The sequence below is a fragment of the Chaetodon trifascialis genome, chromosome 14 (assembly GCF_039877785.1).
Source record: "Chaetodon trifascialis isolate fChaTrf1 chromosome 14, fChaTrf1.hap1, whole genome shotgun sequence".
Lineage (NCBI taxonomy): Eukaryota > Metazoa > Chordata > Actinopteri > Chaetodontiformes > Chaetodontidae > Chaetodon > Chaetodon trifascialis.
In genome coordinates, this window is record NC_092069.1 from 19,071,523 (window position 1) to 19,090,117 (window position 18,595).

The following is an 18,595-nucleotide window of genomic DNA, read 5'->3' on the forward strand; positions in this document are numbered from 1 at the left end:
TGTTAATGGGTGGAGATTTATAAAACAGAACAGGTTGTCTTCAAAGTGGAATTGCAGCGATTATTACTGGATGATTTTTCTTTAAAAACTGGAGGTTGCACGCACAATCCAGATTCCAAAAAAGTTTGGCCGCTGTGTAAAATGTGAATAAAAGCAGAAAACAATCACTTGCAGACGAACTGAGTTTACCTACAGCAAAGTGTTCCTGAGCTCATGCAGTAATCTCCTTTATACAATCATGTGTTCACGTAGTCGCTCCATCCTCGCTTGTGATCGACTGAGCCTTTCCAGGATGCCCCTTTCATACCCAATCATGATACTCTCACCTGTTACCAATGAACCTGTTTACCTGTGGAATGATCCAAACAGGTGTTTTTGGAGCGTTCCACATCTTTCTCAGTCTTTTGCTGCTCATGTCCCAACTAAACGTGCTACTGCATCAAATTCAGAATAAGCAGATATTTACAAAAATCAGTGAAGCTGATGAGATAAAATATTAAATATACTGTCTTTGTTCTGTTTTCAGTCGAGTTTATGTCAGAAAGGATTAGAAATGATCATTCTGTTTTATTTCTGTTTTTCACAGCGTGCCAAACGTTTTGGAATCGGCCTCGTATCATGACAGGAGGAGCAGATGCATACAAAAACCGCTCTGTGATTAAAAAATGAGGGAGCGATGGACAGAATACGAGCCATCAAAGATCGCTGGGTCATATTGCACGGCTGGAGGTTGTGGGTGGAGGTCCAGATGAAAAAGTCTTTTGCATGCATGCATTAGTCAAACTCCATCCTCCATTACTAATCTGGTAAAATAAATATCAAAAGCTCCTGAGGATGAAAATCGCTGAATATCTCAATAATATGATCATGTTCGTTTACATCCCTCGTGCGCACTCACTGGTGTCAGACAGATCCAGGTATGTTCTGCTGGTGGACAGCACTCTGGGGTTGATGCGAGGAACAACGTTGGGCTGATTCATGATGAAGTCCACCACGTCGTGATCTGTAGCCAGCTCTCCCTGCGACATGCCACATGAGCAAAGATTCAGAATGACAACGGAGTAATTCAGACAGGACACTCCTCACTGCTCCTGCAGGGCCAGAAGCGACGCAGGAGCTGCTTCTCCGCATGCCTTACATCAGAAACAGCTAAGACAGATTCAGCAGCTTACATCAAAAGTTTTCCTCCAGCAAGTTAAACATTAACAAGGAGAAAACAAGAGAGATGAGTAACAGCGTGTTCACCACTACAACCAGTACCAGGGCTAAATTAAACATTGCTAACTTTGTTTTCAGACCGTACAAAACAGAAGCCTTTGAAAGAACCAATTCAAACATTTGGCTCGTCGGAGTGCTGGAACGACATTAAAACAGGAAAGCGTAGCAGATGGCGCGCTCACACAGATCCAGCTTAAAAGAAGAAATATTACACACTACAATCCTAGACAGTGTACTTGTAAAAATGAACAACTCTCTTCCCAGAAAACTCATCCAGAGCTCTTATGCTCATTTCATTTTCATTTTTCTTTTAATTAAAGTCCATTTTGTAGCAGCTCCAGCGAATTAAAAACAGACACACACACACACAACGGCACGAATAAGCACAGCCACTGGTTCTACCACTGCGTCAGCTATCAGTGAATATGTAACTCATTAAACATATTTGATGAGATCAAACTCATTTTTGTTGTTAAAAACGTGCACAAGCAGGAAATATCTTCAGTTTGTCGTGCACGTGTGTAAGAGCTCATTTGGAATATGTGGAAAGCGTTACAGCTTAAATGCAAAGGACATTAAAAATGCCCTCTAATGACAATCAAGTATTTGACCTTGGTAACATGTTCATATGGTGTTATTTATGCTACAGGACTTGTGGACCAAGGATTCAGGAACTCAGAGAGCCAATCTGTAACCTGCAGCCTTTTTCCAGAGCGCTGTTTTGACATAAACTGTTGCGAGTGTTGCTCTGACTGACCAGGTAGACGGCTCTCTGGTAGAAGGACGTGGTCTCCAGGATCTTTTGCATGGTGACCGTCTCCAGTTCGTCCGGGTCCAGCTGCTCACGCTGGTAAGGTATGCCGTTGTACATGACCACAGGCAGCGGGCCAACCCCCGTCTGCTCATAGTACGCCCGTCCTTCCTGAAAGAGGAGACAGACAGGGATGTTACTTTCGCTTGCATCAGCCTTTTAGCATCTCAGATATGTAGCAGGAGCAGAGGAGGAGGACTTGTGTCTAAGCAGAATCTTGAAAATCCACCCCATGCTTTTATCTTGAGCAGGTTTTACTATTCCAACAGTCTTTTTTCAGGTCTACTCAAAAAAAGCTTTTAGGCGACTACAACTTATGTAAAATCCCCAGAGTAAGTCAGAGAACTGATATGAAAACACAAATGACTGACTGTGCCAGGACTAAATTACACTTCTGATATGTTTCCACCATATGAACCTTCAAGAGCTCTTCAGTTACCAGACATTACCAGGCCTTCTGACCCATTCAAAAAACAGAGAAGCTGCTTTACTGCGCCAAACATACTTGGAATAACGTCCCAGGTGATCTTATCTGCTGACAAACTGGACTTCAAATCTAACTATCTGTTACTCTTATTTTAAAGGAAGTTTGACATTTTGGATTAGATGAGATGATCAGTACGGCAAGCAGACACGAGCAGGTGATTAGCTTAGCTTAGCATAAAGACTAAAAACGGGAAAAACGGCTAGCTTGACTTTTTACAGGTTAAAATCTGCAAATCTCACTAGTTTACACTATATGTCTTTGATCATCAATAAAAATATAACCACAATTCCTCTTTCTTGTTTTCAGTTTTGCCTCTTTGTCCAGTCTTTATGCTAAGCTAAGCTAATCACCTGCTGGCTCTAGCTTCAGCAAGAAGACATTAGAGTGGTATTAATCTTCTAAGAGAGAAAATAAGCACATTTCCTAAAACAGACTGGTGATGAAAGTGATAGCATCCTGCTCAGTGACGTCACATTCAGCCCCTCTCACCTTCCGGTTGCTGTCGTAGCTGGAGTCGGCTCCCAGGACGCTGCTGACCTCCACATAGGGGAACCTCTTCTCCAGCACTTTCACCACGTCCCCAACGCTCAACCGTCCACCGATGGGAATCCGGTTGAACATCTAGGAGGAAATAAGGAGGGAAAAGATGTGAGTATGAAAGATTTGCTTGTCTACTGTTGTTAGAGTCACTGGTGTCACACTTAGCTTTCTCACTAACGTAACAGCTGAAAGGTCGACTCACAGAGATGACGGCTTCAAAAGCGCTCTGACTGTCCACCTCGTCGCTGATGTAGTTGTAGGCTCGGACCAGCGCAGCGCCTGCGTCCTGCATACCGTCTATGTCATCTTCATCTGACACCACAAACACCAGGCCTATCCTAAAACACACGGAGAGGCCCAATAAAGTTTGAACAGTTAAAATGCAGAGTGTGTGCTGTGGGCTTCATCAGTATTCAAACATACTGACCATCCCGAGATGCTGCATGCAGCGAGGTGTCAAAGGTCTCCCACAACTCCTAAATTAAAATGGATTTTAACTACATGCTCGGACTGACTGCTACTGCCCTGCAGCATCTTTTTGGGATTTTTCTGGTTTTTTTGCAGTAACTGTGAGGCAATAAAAACATTTTTTTTTTTCGAAATCCCAGACACTGATGTAACTCACATTTATCAGCAAATACTTCTATACATCAATAATCTATATCAAACGTAACTAAAATATCCTTGTTTAGTCTCTTGATGAGTTCTGGCGAGTTTTGATCCCTGATGACACGAACACCAACCTGAGCGGGATGTTGTTTGCATAAAACATCTCTGCAACACTGAGCAGCTCAGCGGCGTTTTCCTGAGTTGGGTCCAGAATGATTACCTGCAGCGCACACGCACACACATACACACATTTCATGCTAGGATTCAGAGCCATTTGGATCCACAAGGGGTTGATTAATCGGGAATGGACGAACCAGATTGTGGAAGTTCTTGCGGATCTGCCTGATGACTCCAGGGAAGGTCGGCCTGAGCAGCTCCTGCACGTTATAAGGCCACGAGCTGTACCTGTGATCCGTCTCCAAGTTGTTAATCCACTAAAAATGAAAAGGGAATTGAAGAGGAAATATTTGACAGGTGCAGTCCGAGCAGATCAGTGCCAAAGAAGAAAACTGACATTTTACTGCTGAAAGCTACGGCTGTATCTAACAATTATTTTCACTGTCTTTTAATCTTTCTCTTTTTCGGTAAAGCGATTAGTTTTGTCTATGTGATGTCAGGAAATAGTACAATTGTCCATACAGTCCAAGTTGATTTAGCCTTTAAATTACAGACTGGAACCTGAGGATATTTGGACTATTTACCTGATGAATAACCACTGTGATAATCGAAACGTCAAAAAGTCAGAGACTCAGGTGACAGAAGTTTGTGGCAACGACTGAAAGTTATTGCCAGTCTGAAAAGACTATTTCAACTTGATTTCATCACGGATCACAGCTGTCATTTGAGCTGCCAGCTGCTGCAAACATACACTGGATATACATCTGAAATGCATTTGTTGCACAACCACAATTCTATCTAGAAAAACCTCATTTTAATAGCTAAAAAGCTGCATTACAAAATTCCAACACCTCCAGGTTTTCCAGGACACGTGGGAACAAGAACCTCCACAGTATGACACATCTGTGACTGAACGATTATCTTTATGAAGGTGTTTTTTGAGAGAGGATTTCGGTCATGTGACTTCTTACGCTGATGGCGGGGTTGCGGATGTCGACGGCGTAGTCAGAGTCCGAGGGCTGGACGTTGAGCTTCAGGATGTCGTGGATGTAGGGCGTCTCGATGTGCAGGGAGCGCAGACCCTCCATCACCCTCGCCTCACTGCGCAGCACCTCAAACACGCTGCAGGGAAAGAGGGACATACGTCAGAGTGTGGACACCTACAGAATTCACGTTTATGTGGGAGTGAATATGAGCATAAAAGTGGCAACATGTCCGCTAACATCTGATTATGCACGAAAGGGAGGTGTACCGGAGACATATTTGTCAGTTATTTGCTGCTTTCGTGTTTCCCATCATTTTAATTTGAATATCATTGGTGATGAAGACGTCGACTTCAAATCAATAATTTAAAAAATTGAATAAAAATAATTGCTAGCTTCAAATCATTTGGTGACATTGTTGGAAAGTGTGTTGTGCGATGCTGCCGCGTGGAGCCTATGACAAATTTCCCCGCGGGACAATAAAGTATGTCTTATCTTATCTTCTTATCTGGCACATAATCAGCAGCTCATTTGCATTTTTTACTCAACATTTCTGAAAAGGGCAGGTTGCAAAACAGTCTAATTTACTGTGAACTGTGTCTGCAGCAAGGAAACACATCACATCCAGGTTACAAATGATTGAAAATGAACTGAACAGCTCTGTTTAAAAAAAAAAACCTTGCTAATTCTCAGCAAAAGTCAGTAAAATAGATAATGTTGCTTTATCGATGTGTTATGTTTCAATACAGTGCATGTGTATTTCTAGGCTTACTATGCAGGAACTGTTGTGACGGTTTGTAAAGAAACGTTTTCAGTGCTCTTCCCTCCATTTCTGTAGCTTCCTCTTGGATGTGTGCTGCTTATGGTCTGTCACCTGGTTGCCACCTTTTTAAAAATGTCCCTACCTCACCTGTGCACTGTTATTGGCTGGGTCTACAAACACACTGTCCAAAGGTTTTAGCACAGAAAAAAAGTCTTGAACACAGCAAAATAAGAAGAAGATAAGACGATGCATGCAGAGGGCAGAGTCTCTGCAAATAAATACACACTTCTTGTTACTTTTGTATGAATCTGTATACTGTTTTTCAGGAAAATCCTGCATAGCATGCCTTTAAAGCAGGAGTGCAGGACTTTTACATATAAATGAAGGTAAACAAATTAACATCATGCTGATTAAGCTGCAGCATGAATCTCTCTGTATTTAGCAGTATACCAGAGTTTTTAAATCTGCCTCTGTGGCCACCTTCCCACACTCCACACCGGTATTCATGCATTTTGCGTCAGGTTTGCCAGAGCTGAATGGGGGAGAAACTGTAGTATTGGCTACAGCAGGAGCCTTTGGCGTCATTAACAGTGTTTGTGTAATTACTCTCACTGCCAGAGGGGGAAGACAAAAGTTCTGCAGCAGGTTTAATCTAAGGAGTTAAGCATATGGGATATCCTGCAGACTGTGAGTTTATCAGGGTGAGAATGAGACACATTGGAAATGTGACTGAATATAACTTGTCTGAAATGTTTAATTTCACAAGTTGCAAAAGGTTGACAAAGTGCAAATGAGCAGAAGTTGGAAATAGAACAGAAGATGTTACACAGATGAACGGTAACATGCTGCGTATCAACGTAGGACTGCATGTTGGTACCTGAAGATGTCTTGGGTGTCCAGATCTATATGCAGCCCGTTGATGAACAGGGCTGAGTCACCAGGCTGCAGGCCCAGAGTCCCTTTGAAAAACTGCGGAGAGAGAGAAATGTCAGCGTGACTGAACATCCTGTTCACGTCAAACCTTAAAACTCCCCACTGAACTCCAGCTGAGCAGATCGCGGCGCTGTGCATGCAGGTAACGCCAAAGCCGGGCCATCGCGCAGTCAATTACATCGCAAAACTGGAGGCAGCAGTCAACACAGAGCCATAACAAGGCATGTCGTCCGCTGCAAACTAGCATTGACAGCTCTGTTTAAAATCAGTCTGTTTAGAGCAATCAAACCTCACACTAAACAAATCTAATTATTAGAGAAAGGGTGTGTGCGTGGCCCTGAGAAGTTGTCTGAGTGTTTGTGTGTCTGCAGAGGCAAGAGGAAAGCTCAAAGTCATTCTGGTGCAGTCAAATCTCATTACAGAAAGACAAAGACGTCAGATTAATCATACTCCAGACAATGCAATTACAACAAGACATGATTAACACAAATATTGTTCATCCTACTTAAACAGTGTTTGTGTGTGTGTGAGAGAGAGAGAGAAATGTCTGAGTGCAAGTGCATGTGTCCAAACTACTTCAATCAATAATCATTTCTCGCTGCAGGACTCAGTGCGCCTGCCGAATGAATCACCGATTCAGTAATTAGGACGTTTGCCGCTCACCCCAACCACCCACCCAAACTCCTGTCTGCACACCAAGATAATGTGAGCACAGCTTGAGGAGGGGGGTGAGGAGGCAGGAGGGAGGGGGGAGGGGGGAGGAATGAAAATATATTTGACAAGAAAAAGGGATGATTACCTATTCCATTAGCAGAGCAAAGCCAAACACATTGTCAGAAACTGAATGCTTTTCAAGTCCGATGCTGTTTACAATTTATCTTATAATAAAAAGGTGAGCGGAGCAAAACAAAAACAGGGAGGCCAGTTCGCAATTTGAGATATTTCCCTGAAGACGACTAAGACGCTGAGAGGTTGTGGTTGTGTGCAATAATGCTATCTGCTTCTTCTTTATTTTTCTCCTTTATTGGATTAGATTGGTAAACAGCTCAAGCTAAATTATCCGTGACCACCGGGCAACAGAGTCAGCAGGAAGGGAAAAGTACCAACACGCTGGATTAAGACGAAACAGAGGAATTAAAGAGGATTAAGAGTCAGTAGGCAGGTTCTCCATCCAAATGAAGCGCAAATTTTAACTGAATCAACAAAAGAAAATGTAATTTCTGGTCATTTCCCAACGACGAAGAAGGAACAATAAATAAAACATGTACTGCAATAATGTGCTGAAGATGAGGTTAAATGTAAAATTGACATCTTTCTGCGTATCTACCATCATCTCTGCTTAGCCAGTTGGGGCCAAAATTGACACTAGTCAGACTCGAGACATCTAGGTCATAAGTGATACAGCCGGCGATATTACATTTGTATCTCTGTCAGCAAATTCTGCATAAAAAGCCAAAACTAACTATGTATTGATCCTATTAACAAGTGTCATCTGTGTAGGAAAAGGCTGACGTATCTTATTCCTCTCTGTCATTGTTGCCCAAAAACACACTGATGGGCCCCATTGTTTGACTCGGTGACACGTTCCCTCATCACCATGAACAGGTGCACTCTAGTTTATTTTGAATGAATCCCAAATACTCTGTCCTGCTGCTTTAAAACCTCAACAGAGCACTAAATGTGTAGTCATCCACAGCTGAAAATAGTTCCCAAGAAATGTATTATTTACTCTGGTTTGAGTGATGTCTGAAAAAAACTACAGTGCCCAGCTGTTTTTGTCTCTAGTTTTAGTATTATAATATAATTATATTATATATAATTATAATATAATTATATTCTAAACTCCTTGACATCCATAATTAAATGTCTTCAGCCAGAGAGGACAGGCTTGGGCTGAGAGCCACAGACAGAGCAGGAAAGTTGGACAGTCCTGAGAGACAGACGACAGGCTAACACATTGTTGGGCTTTGTCTTTTCATGGGATTTAGTGGCAATAAGAAAAATATGAAATGAAGCCAAGCTCACTGCATAACGATGAGTCTGTTGGGTGTTTTCATTGTGTTATGAATGACAGAAGGAGAGCTGAGGAGGATGACAGATGACAAACTGAGATGACTGGATGAACAAACGCACCTTTTGGTTCTCGCCGATCTCTTTGCGGATGTCAGAGTTGACCACTGTTTTAGTGATGGACCTGCGAAAGGAAAAGGCCAGACCTGAGTCGTAAAACCGCAGACTTGTCAATATCTGTGAAGCGTCTTACTGTAGCTGCTGTTTCTTCTTTACCTGGCTTTGGTGGGGAAGTTCTGACTGAGGTCTTTCATGACATTGAGGGCCTCGACGGCGGGAGCGCCGAGAATGCGAGCTGCTGTCTGGAAACTCAGATCTATAAAAGAAAAAGGTGGGTGGATGGACAGGTGAGGCAAAGAGGGCAAAAAAGAGATGATGGACAAAAGCAGAGAGGAGTTTGGGAAACAAACAGAGGGTAGAGAGAAAGTCTCCACAAAATAAAAGCATCATTTTTCCTGTTAACACAATTAAATTAAACACAATTAAACCCCATGTTTAAACCAGTAAGTTTTAAGAACAATCTGGCTTAAATATGGGCTCTTTGCAAGGATGCATGCTTTCACCTCTTTTTATTTATCCTCTGCAGGCATGACAATTAGGCCCAATTCTGAATGTGGCATTGTCCGATTGAGGCATGTGGGATATGCCAATACTGTTGTGTCTCAATTAGGGTTCTTAGCCTGTTGCCTGTTTACAGTCAGCTAACCAACAGCTTGCACGGCTGTGGCGGAGAAGCATGCACAAAAGAAAAGCCCACATGTCTGTTCTGAAGGAGAAACACAACGGCATTTGAACACTATGAAAGACTTGGAAATCAACAGGTTTTTGGATGTGCACAGAACAACCAGACTCACACGTGGAGTCACATCCATCTGAGGTCAGACAGCGGAACGTCTGCAATCCTGCAAATATCTGACTCAAAACTGAACTCTGATGAAGCCGTGTGCCAGCATGTGTTTGAAACTGTCCCATTTCCACACTGATAAAACCACGATGACCTTATTCTATCGCGCTGACTCGATTTGATCTTTTTCTTTGGCGTCATGGTTGGAGACATAGCTTTAAAGAACAGAAACTCTCTGCATCAAACTGTTAAGTGGTCCATTTGGTTTACTGGTGAGTCACAACGTAAGCGAGCGTCTCTGTACGCCAGACAGTTACAGCAATTTCAGCTTCTTCCTTCTGGACAGACGCTTGTAGTCCCGAGATGTAGAACAAAGCAGTTTAAAAATAGTTTTGTTCCAGCAGACATCACTCCAAAAAGATGCTATAGTAGCAATGTTTTGGGGTTTTTGGAGGCTTGAGCACTTTTATCATGTCTGTCTATTGTCTGTGCTGTTTGTAAAATGTGTGTCAAGATGGATGCCTTGTCTTCTGCAAACCAAATCTGTCCACGGGTACAAATGAAGTAAGCTGACCTGAAGCGCTGCGAGCAGCAGTCACAGTCTGTACTCTTTGTGAACAGACTCACAGAGCGGGAACGCTTGAAGGCTCAAGTTTCTGAAGCGTGAAGTTGAAAAGAAATAAAGAACAAGGGCAGCTTGAACCGAATGTTATTGCAGAGCTTGTTATAGTTAACGTACCCTCATTCATTTACAGACATGCTAGCTGCTCTGTGAGGCTAAATGATAAGGCTAACATGCTCATGGCGTTTAGCAGGCCTAATGTTGATTCCATCTCAAGTATTAGGGTCAGTATTCGCGTGTCATCAAGTGTCTACTTGTGTAACATATTTCCCATGTGTCTATTAGGACCTGAAGCCAGGAGAGGGTTATTAGGGTTTTACTGGGACACACTTGATTAATAATTATCAGGCCCTTATGGGCTCAGTAAAGCTCTGATATTTGTTGCTTTTATTTAATTTACACACAATTAACAAAATAATAGAATCAAAAACAGTACCACAGTATAATTCTAGTAAAATGCACATTCAGGAACCCAGAGGTGTAATTGCACTAAATTGTGGTGAATCGTGGGATAGACTTAGCTCTGAAGACCGCTTTGAAGCAGTGTTAGGAAAAGTACGAATCAAGCAGTGTGGCTTAAGTGCTCTGTGTGTTGGGACACACTTGTCTACTCCCTTGTGGCGTGGAAACGTGCACTTAAATGCTCAAGACCACGAGTATGGGTATTGTTGGCCATCTTTGTTTGGGACATTAGCATGCTAACATTTGCTTGCTTTGAGTGCATTTGAGTGCTATTAGTTTTGCAGGTGTTAGTCAGAAACTAAGAGCAACCATTACCAAAAAAGTGGTGGATCTACGAATCGACTGACATCATTGCCATCCCTCAAGCTATTTTACTAACATGGCTTAAAAAAGTCATCAGTTAAGCTAATTAACATAACAATTAGCGAATAATTCCATGTTAACATGCTTGTCTTCACATCTGAGGCATTAATTAAAACGATCTCAAAACATCAAAAGGATTTAAGGCAGGATTAAGAACGAATATATAAACACGCACATGTGAAGACATTCTTCAGAAGTACAGAGGAGATGCTGTACGCAGCTTTTGATTGCAAAGGAGAGGAAGAGTGCAGTGAGGATTATTTCAGTGCACTGAGCATCTCTGTAATGGTGTTGTAGCTGGTGTGATTATTAGCCCCTGGAGGTCGCCTTCTCTTTGTAAACAGGCTGAGCTAATGAGCCCCAGCGGTGTAGAAGATAAAGACAGACGCCCACATGACAGTCTGACAGTCGAGCTCAACTGACTCTCATCCCCTCACATCCTTTATTCAGCACTATCGAAGCAGCCTCATGCTTTCATCCTGACCACACCTAACGATAGAATAAGACTCTTAATGCACGGAAATGACAAAAACATAAATAAACCAGGCAAGCACCAAAATATCTGTGAGAGTGCGTTCAAGTATGTAATCCAATAGATGATGCAACCCTAATCAATAATACTTTTATGTTGCAGCAGATGATGCTCTCATATCTTGAAGATATTATGGCTCACATGTATCAAGAGGACACTGATCGACCGCAGGCATTGATTACAGAACAAGGCAGATAAATTTTCCCCTGCAAGTTTGATTCACCGATGGAATGATCTCATTGTTAAAGCAACCAAAGCCGATATCAGTCCTGGTTTACTTATTTATGATCAGCGCGTAAGTAGAATAAATCAAACTAATGAAGCAACGGCATGGACAGGACATCCACAACAGGGACGCAGATTCTCTCTGGGATTAGTTAACTTTCAGTGATTGCAAGAAAATGTTTCAAAAACATTTTCACACAAAGAAAAATCGAAGCTAAACACACACAGTTTGGTCTCACAATGAGTTCTCATCAAAATTTTGCCTTGATAAACACACACACATAAAATTCAGCATCAAGTGGATCATGTTTTTGTTACTCTTAATTAGTTTGTTTCCTGAAAAGTTAACACCTTATTATACAGTTTCACCCTTTTTTCCTTGAGTAGCTTTCTGCTAACAAAGCAAGTCTGGCTAACTGGCAGGTATCTGGTTGCTAATATTAACCTATGTAAGCTAATGTTAGCTTATGCTAAGTAGATATCGCTGCGTAGCTAACAATGCTGGGTCAGTCTGACAACTGGTTTTCTTTATCTATTGGCTATAGATCTATTGGCAGAATCAGGCAGAAACTGAATATAATATTCCTAATTATGTTTCCAGTCATGTATAACCTCCTGAAGCTAAGAATCGTTGCGTTTTCAACCGATTATACGTTTTATGGGGATGATGATGTGCAATTTCTCATGATAAAAATAAGATAATTATCTTCTGTCAATGGTAGCTATGAACCTGAGTCCTGGGGCTGTTTTACAGGATCATAAAATCGATTCCTTCACAATTTAAGTGACAGGACCGACACCTGCAGGTGTTAACAGTAAGCCGAGGGAGTGTTTGGTGCGTGCTCAGAGGGACTTACAGCTTATTTTCATTAGCCTGTCAAGATGTTTGGTTCTGTCAGTTTTACATACTTGTGGTACTCTGCTGTCAGTAGTCGCTACGTACAATAACGTCTAACGTCTGGTGTAATACCAAAAGGCTTAAACTCATATTTCATACGTCTCTCTCATGGATAAATTCCTGGAAAAACCTTTCAGGCACTGCTAGTGATTTTCACTATTCACACATGCAGCTACATAGACGGGCAAGGAACAGTCCAGTGGACGGCGGTAATGCGACACTCATGGATGCCAACTGCCATAAAGCTCAGCAGAAGAAGAAGATGAGGCAATACTGGATGTGCGTGTACGCAGTCAAAGATAACATAAAAATACATTAAAAGAGTGTCGGATGCTTGACTGGACAGAAGTAGAGACAAATATGAAGAAGACAGACGCGTGAGACTGAGGCCATATAGGAGATGAAGAGCTGCAGCTTCTGATTGGTTTGCTCGCTCCGTGTGAAAGCGTCTTTAGTCACTATCGTGTTACAGCAGGAAGCAAAAGAACAGAACACAAAGTTAGCCGATTGAGGAAAGAGCAGAATGTGATTGGGAGGAAACCCACCTTGCATTTGCCAGACTTTCAGAGGTGCCATTTCATTGGTGCTTTCTATCATATGTTTCCTCAACTCCTTTAACTGTTCTTTCAGCTCTGGGTAGAGGGTCCTGATGAGAGGAGGACAAAACAGACAGACAGTGAGCTCAATGGCTAGAATGAGTTGTTGCATTTGTGTGCATTTTCAGGAGGGTCTATCAGAGATAAAGGGGTATATGGTCTGTGCTTTGAGGGAGGAAACTGAGAGAAAAGAAGCAGAAAACGGCTTGGTTGGTGCGAGCGCGCTGCAGTTCCTGGAGCTAAGCCAAGCTTTGAATTTTTATCATGGGCTGACACAAAGTCACTCACTTCAGTTTGCCAAAAAGGAATCCCTGGACCTCGTCCACTGGATCATTCTCTCCGATCACTGTAGCATTCACCTCCGCCCCTGGAACCACAATCAATTAACTCGTTATTCACGTTAGGACTCCTCTGGGATTACACCATCGTGGGCATGTGCACGTCGATACTGTGTGGTCTTGTGTGTGTGTGCGGGGACCTTGGACTTGTGTGTCGTCCTTCGCCTTGTACTCCTGGCTTTTGATGGCCAGCTCCACTCCATAGCCAGACAGATAGACTTTCCTCCCACTTGGTTTCTGGAGGGAAAGCAGTGAAGCATTGTAAAAAGATGAGCATTTATCAGGTTCCTTGACAGCAATTAAGACGTCTAACGTCTATCGTTTTATTGCAGCTGCACTGATGTCATATTTAACAAGGTTTCCAATCCATATACGAGAAAGTAAGCAGATTATTTTTTTTGGGCAAGTGGCATCTGTTGTAAAAGGCTCCATCAACTTCTATGTATTCATCTTCATCTCTGATGTAAAAAAAGAAAGAAAATCTCACTTGTATGACAAACACACACGCTTTCTAACGACTTTGACATCTTTCAAGTACGGGCAACCAGCTGTGGCTTTCTAAGTGCTGAAGACACTAACTGTACCTTGATTGGCCCTGAAGCCTCTGAAGTAAAAAGGGAAAGTGTTAAGTGTTACAACCTCTCCAGTGCCCAGGACCTCATGCCTCACCGACAGATGGTGAGAATAATTTAGCATAATTACAGGGAAAAAAAAACTTATCAACTGTATTTGCATGTGATGGAAGGAGCAACCCAACCTCAGCTTGATATGATAAATTGGAGAAGCACTTTTTATCCCAAGTGAAATGATGAGAGTGATTAAACCGCAGAGTTTCTTTAGGTATGGATAACCAAGTGCTTTTAAAAACTGCTTCATGTTCATTAACATACACAGAGTACATTCACTTGTGGATGCAGCGCAGTACTACTACACACTGTGACAGCTGTTGTGGATGGGGAGGAGAGCACCTACCTTCTCTGACTCGACTCCTTGACTGTGACATTTAACCTGACAGCCTCTCTGGTCTGCACTTAAAAATAGCTCAAAGTCACATTGAAAACTTGTCTAAGTCATCTATATGCAGTGGATGCTTCGCAGACATCATTTGGGCTATGAGTTAAAATCAATTCGCACCTTTTAGTTGTGATGGTAAGACAACGTGCAAATGGAAAAACAGATAAAACATAGTCAAATTAGCCAGGCCACATTTGGAGGTGGTCAGACTTGCATTTTGATGGGATCGCAGGCAGGAATAAATGAAACTCATATATTTTCATCTAACTCGGCCTCCTCCTGCAAGTCTTCCCTCATATGAAGTGATTTGGAAATGAATGTGGTCTGCTTATGGCACTGCTCCTCAAACCTGAGACACAACTGAGCCTAGTCATGATCAGATGTGGACATGTAGAGCTGATCACATTCCTATCATTATGCTCACACCTTGTATTTTCATGCGTTTTTCCTTATCCGGATAACGTGTCCGGATGCAGTTTGCATTCCAATACCAGGTGTAAAGGGGCCTTAGTTTGTGGGCATGTTGGGTGGACGGTAGGTCATGTTTTCAAATGTCTCATTAACATTTCACCATGTAACGATTGAAAAATATTCAGGATTAATATACATATAATTCACCACTGAAGATAATTTTGTGTATGAGAAAACCTACAGCCAGGTAATGGCGGAGCACATAAGTTGCCAGGCCTTCGCTGACTTTGGATGATATGACTTGGTGAAGCCTCTGGAAATCTGGTCTCCCAAACTCGGCATACAAAATGACAACAGGAGCATCTGGATTGGACCCCATGTATTTGTGGTCACCTTTGAAAAGGTATGGCTTCGGTCTGAAAGAGAGACAGTAAAGTTTTTTATTAGATCAGTTATTATTTTGCTTGTTGATGAACCTCATGTCTGAATTGCGTTCGTCTGTGTTTACCTCCCAGGTGCTGTTTTCAGCAGTGCTGCTAAGCTTTCTGCATCACATGTCTTTTCTCCATGGACGCTGAAAAATGCTGAGCAGCCAGAGGGAGGAGGCTCATTGGACGCTATCTAAAAAAACAGAACAGCAGGATCTTTTACATTATGACACCCCTCACATGCACGTACAAGCCTTCAAAAGCAAAGTCAAAATCATCCTCTCGGTACCTGCTGGAAGGAGTGTACTGTTGCAGAGTAGGCTCTCAGGGAGAGGGCAAACTTCAGCATGTTCACCTGGACGGAGCTGAGCAAGGCACCGGCTTTCTTCACAATCAGGTCATAGTAGGCCTGATCTGTGTCTGCATGAAGACAAGAGGCACAAACAGACGTAATGTGTCTTCTTTGACATTGTCGACAATGTTTAAACATTGCTTCTTTAACTCTGCCCAGGAAGTTGAACTGTTTTTACGCAGGCAGAGACACAAACGAACAAACAACATTACATCTTGCAGCTCTATTCTATCATGTTATTGCTTACATAAGTGTTTGGTCTAAACACTGACACTGCAATTGCTGCCAAGAGGCTTGCATACACATCATAAATTCAGCTGCTAGCAGCACAGAGACTAAAAGTGAAAGCAGGTCTAGAATGGCTGAAGCAGCTTTACTTTACCATCATGCTCTCCTTCTATGTTCTGATTGGCCTCCACAAAGTCCCAGAACTTCTCCTGGCTCTCCTCTGCCAGGAACTCACTGAGGAAGAAGAGGATGAAGGTGGCCATTTCATAAACTGTGCATGTATATATGCAGTCTGTGCATACTGTCTGTAATTTTTTAAAAGCTACATCAGGATGAATAATGACTTTCTCGAGAAAGGTTTTGATGTTGCTCGCCAAAGTCAGCACACACGGGCATTTACAGCAAGCAGTGCAGCATCTTTAAGCCTTTAAGTATTCAGCATCTTGCTCAAGGACACATCAGTGAGACAGAAGTGTAAACTCACTGAGAGGACAGCCTCAGTAATGACCTACAGGCCCTCAGGACATTGATTTATCTATTATCTGTTTCTGAAATTTAATGTCAGATGCAATGCAGCCAAATGCTGCTACAGTTGAGCAGTGTCGTACCTGGCCTCCAGCAGCAGAGGAGTATCTGCCCATTTGGTTGTTAGGGTGGTGGTGACAGCCTTGGAGTCTGCACCCCCAGACACTGCAGAGAGCAGTGACAGCAACAGGAAACACAGAAGCCACATCCTCAAGCTTACACCTGTAAGAAAAGTGGAGACAAATGAGTCGAAGTTTCATAGGAATGATGGACAATCAGAGCAAAAATCAAGTGTCACAGAGCCAGAGACGAGAGAGCAAGTTCAGCCCTGTTTATATATGGCACCAAAAAGCATGCTGGGTGACACACAAACACCTGAGGTACAGGTGTAACTGCACTGAGACCACACTGAGAGGACACAGGGATCCAGTCAATCAGTCCACATGCAAATGTGAGCATTTATGTGAACTCAAATTCCTGACCATGTAGAGAGATCAACTATTCAACTGACATGTGTGTGGATAACTTGGCTGTGATATAATCTGAAATTATTATTTGTCAAATTTAGCAGAATCATGGTAAGAATAATAATAATAAAACTGTACACAGCATTTTTCAAAGCAAAGTTAAAAAGTGTGTTTACATGGTTGAACCAGGATTTAAATGCAATGAGGCAAATAATATCAGACAAGTAAAATAAATAAACAGAAATAAAATGGAGCATAATGCCCAATAATAAAGATAAAACAATAACAGATAAGAAACTGGAAACCAGTATGCTAGCATTAATAAAAGGGATGTTTTGGGAAGTGATTTTAAAAATGTCACTGATTCTGCAGCCTTAGATTGTCAGGCAGGGAGCACCAGAGCTGAGGGGCTCTAACTGCTTAAACTCCATCACCTTTAGCCAGGACTCAGGAACATCCAGCAGAGTCCTTGCTGAGGATGTGAGGCTGTGTCCTGGCTCACAGGACAGCAGCAATTCAACACAACTGAAAGATAAACCAACTTACTGGTAGCCACCAATGAAGAGCTGTGCTCATAGTTTCCAACAGTTACACTGAAATATGAGTGGGGGGCAACATCTGATCATAAATGATCACTGCAGTTGTGTCTGACATCCTTCTTAATGCAGAGTAAAATCCATCTCAGCTTGATCTAGGTTGGATTGCCAGCTGGGCAAAGCCAGCAACGGCACCAGGACACCATGAACCACATGTATCATTTGGCATTTTAGAGACCAACCTAATGTCAATAAATGTCTTGTTTTACCAGTCTAGCAGTCCAAAACCCAAAGTTAGTTGGTTTACATACTGTTTAGACAGGAAAATGTAAATTCTCACATTTGTCAATGGACTAATTTACTAATTATATAATATCTGTAGTCTGTAGTCTACTGTGTAATTATTTGGAGGCAACGGGTGCATACACAGAAGGCAGGAAGTAGAGGATCAACAGGGGCCTAAAGGCAATTTTCTGTCCCCTGACAGGTAAATGCGGCCATGGATCTAGACCAAGAATGGATTTATCTGGAAACAAGTGGTGCAAGACAGGGCAGAAACCGGAATGATGAAGAGGAAGGGGAAGAACCCTCAGTTACGACGTCATCTTCTAACTAAGAGTTCCGTGTATCCTATAACGAACTACTTTGTTTTGGGCGCACTTGCAGCAATTTTCAGGTAGTAAACAAAAAGCTCCGTGTTCCCTGTCCAATAGGAAAGTTCAGCGTGGCTCCTCCATCCAATGAGCGCACAGTTTGGGCATCCGGGCTGTGTCAGTGACAGTCCCTTGAGCTGTAAGGTAAGCATAAGGTTCTTCCAGGTAGCAAACAGCTAATTTCAAGAGCCTTGGCATATACTTAGATTTGAGTGGTCTGAAGATATTTAATGGCAGTTATACAGACACCCAAAGCCCCTCAGCAGTTGGTGAACTCACGGCGAGCTAACGCTACCTGAAACATAACGTTAGCCAAAAAGACGCAGGAGCTAGCTAACTCTTCCTACAGCAAAAGAAAACAGCCCGATTTTACGCGTTTCGGTTTACTCACAGACACCTAATGTCACAGTCTACAAAAAACAACAATGAGCAGCCATGGATACAGTCGTTTATAGTTTTCTCACATAAAAAATGAATGATATATAGTCTCACCGAAGCCGGCTCCGTAGCTTCCTGCATTCATGTTCTGCTGGGACTAGGTGGGTCCTGTCAGGCAGATTAGGTGACCAC

General features: G+C 42.5%; 1 protein-coding gene across 2 annotated transcripts in view; it reads right to left on the reverse strand.

The window, feature by feature from the left end:
• uggt1 (UDP-glucose glycoprotein glucosyltransferase 1) overlaps positions 1 to 18,595 on the reverse strand; it is a 33,796-nt gene extending 15,201 nt beyond the window's left edge. The window contains exons 1-19 of one of the 2 annotated variants that reach the window (XM_070979099.1): positions 18,518 to 18,595; positions 16,453 to 16,591; positions 15,999 to 16,078; positions 15,554 to 15,684; positions 15,345 to 15,457; positions 15,078 to 15,252; positions 13,552 to 13,648; positions 13,362 to 13,440; positions 13,023 to 13,123; positions 8,748 to 8,847; positions 8,595 to 8,655; positions 6,406 to 6,497; positions 4,754 to 4,904; positions 3,980 to 4,099; positions 3,800 to 3,885; positions 3,259 to 3,394; positions 3,006 to 3,137; positions 1,976 to 2,140; positions 899 to 1,019 (exon numbers count right to left, since the gene is read on the reverse strand). In XM_070979099.1, coding sequence (XP_070835200.1) covers positions 899 to 1,019; positions 1,976 to 2,140; positions 3,006 to 3,137; positions 3,259 to 3,394; positions 3,800 to 3,885; positions 3,980 to 4,099; positions 4,754 to 4,904; positions 6,406 to 6,497; positions 8,595 to 8,655; positions 8,748 to 8,847; positions 13,023 to 13,123; positions 13,362 to 13,440; positions 13,552 to 13,648; positions 15,078 to 15,252; positions 15,345 to 15,457; positions 15,554 to 15,684; positions 15,999 to 16,078; positions 16,453 to 16,591; positions 18,518 to 18,548 — 2,110 coding nt within the window. In that variant the 5' untranslated portion in view covers positions 18,549 to 18,595. The remainder of the gene's footprint in view (positions 1 to 898; positions 1,020 to 1,975; positions 2,141 to 3,005; positions 3,138 to 3,258; positions 3,395 to 3,799; positions 3,886 to 3,979; positions 4,100 to 4,753; positions 4,905 to 6,405; positions 6,498 to 8,594; positions 8,656 to 8,747; positions 8,848 to 13,022; positions 13,124 to 13,361; positions 13,441 to 13,551; positions 13,649 to 15,077; positions 15,253 to 15,344; positions 15,458 to 15,553; positions 15,685 to 15,998; positions 16,079 to 16,452; positions 16,592 to 18,517) is intronic. The other variant, XM_070979098.1, reaches the window with a different exon arrangement.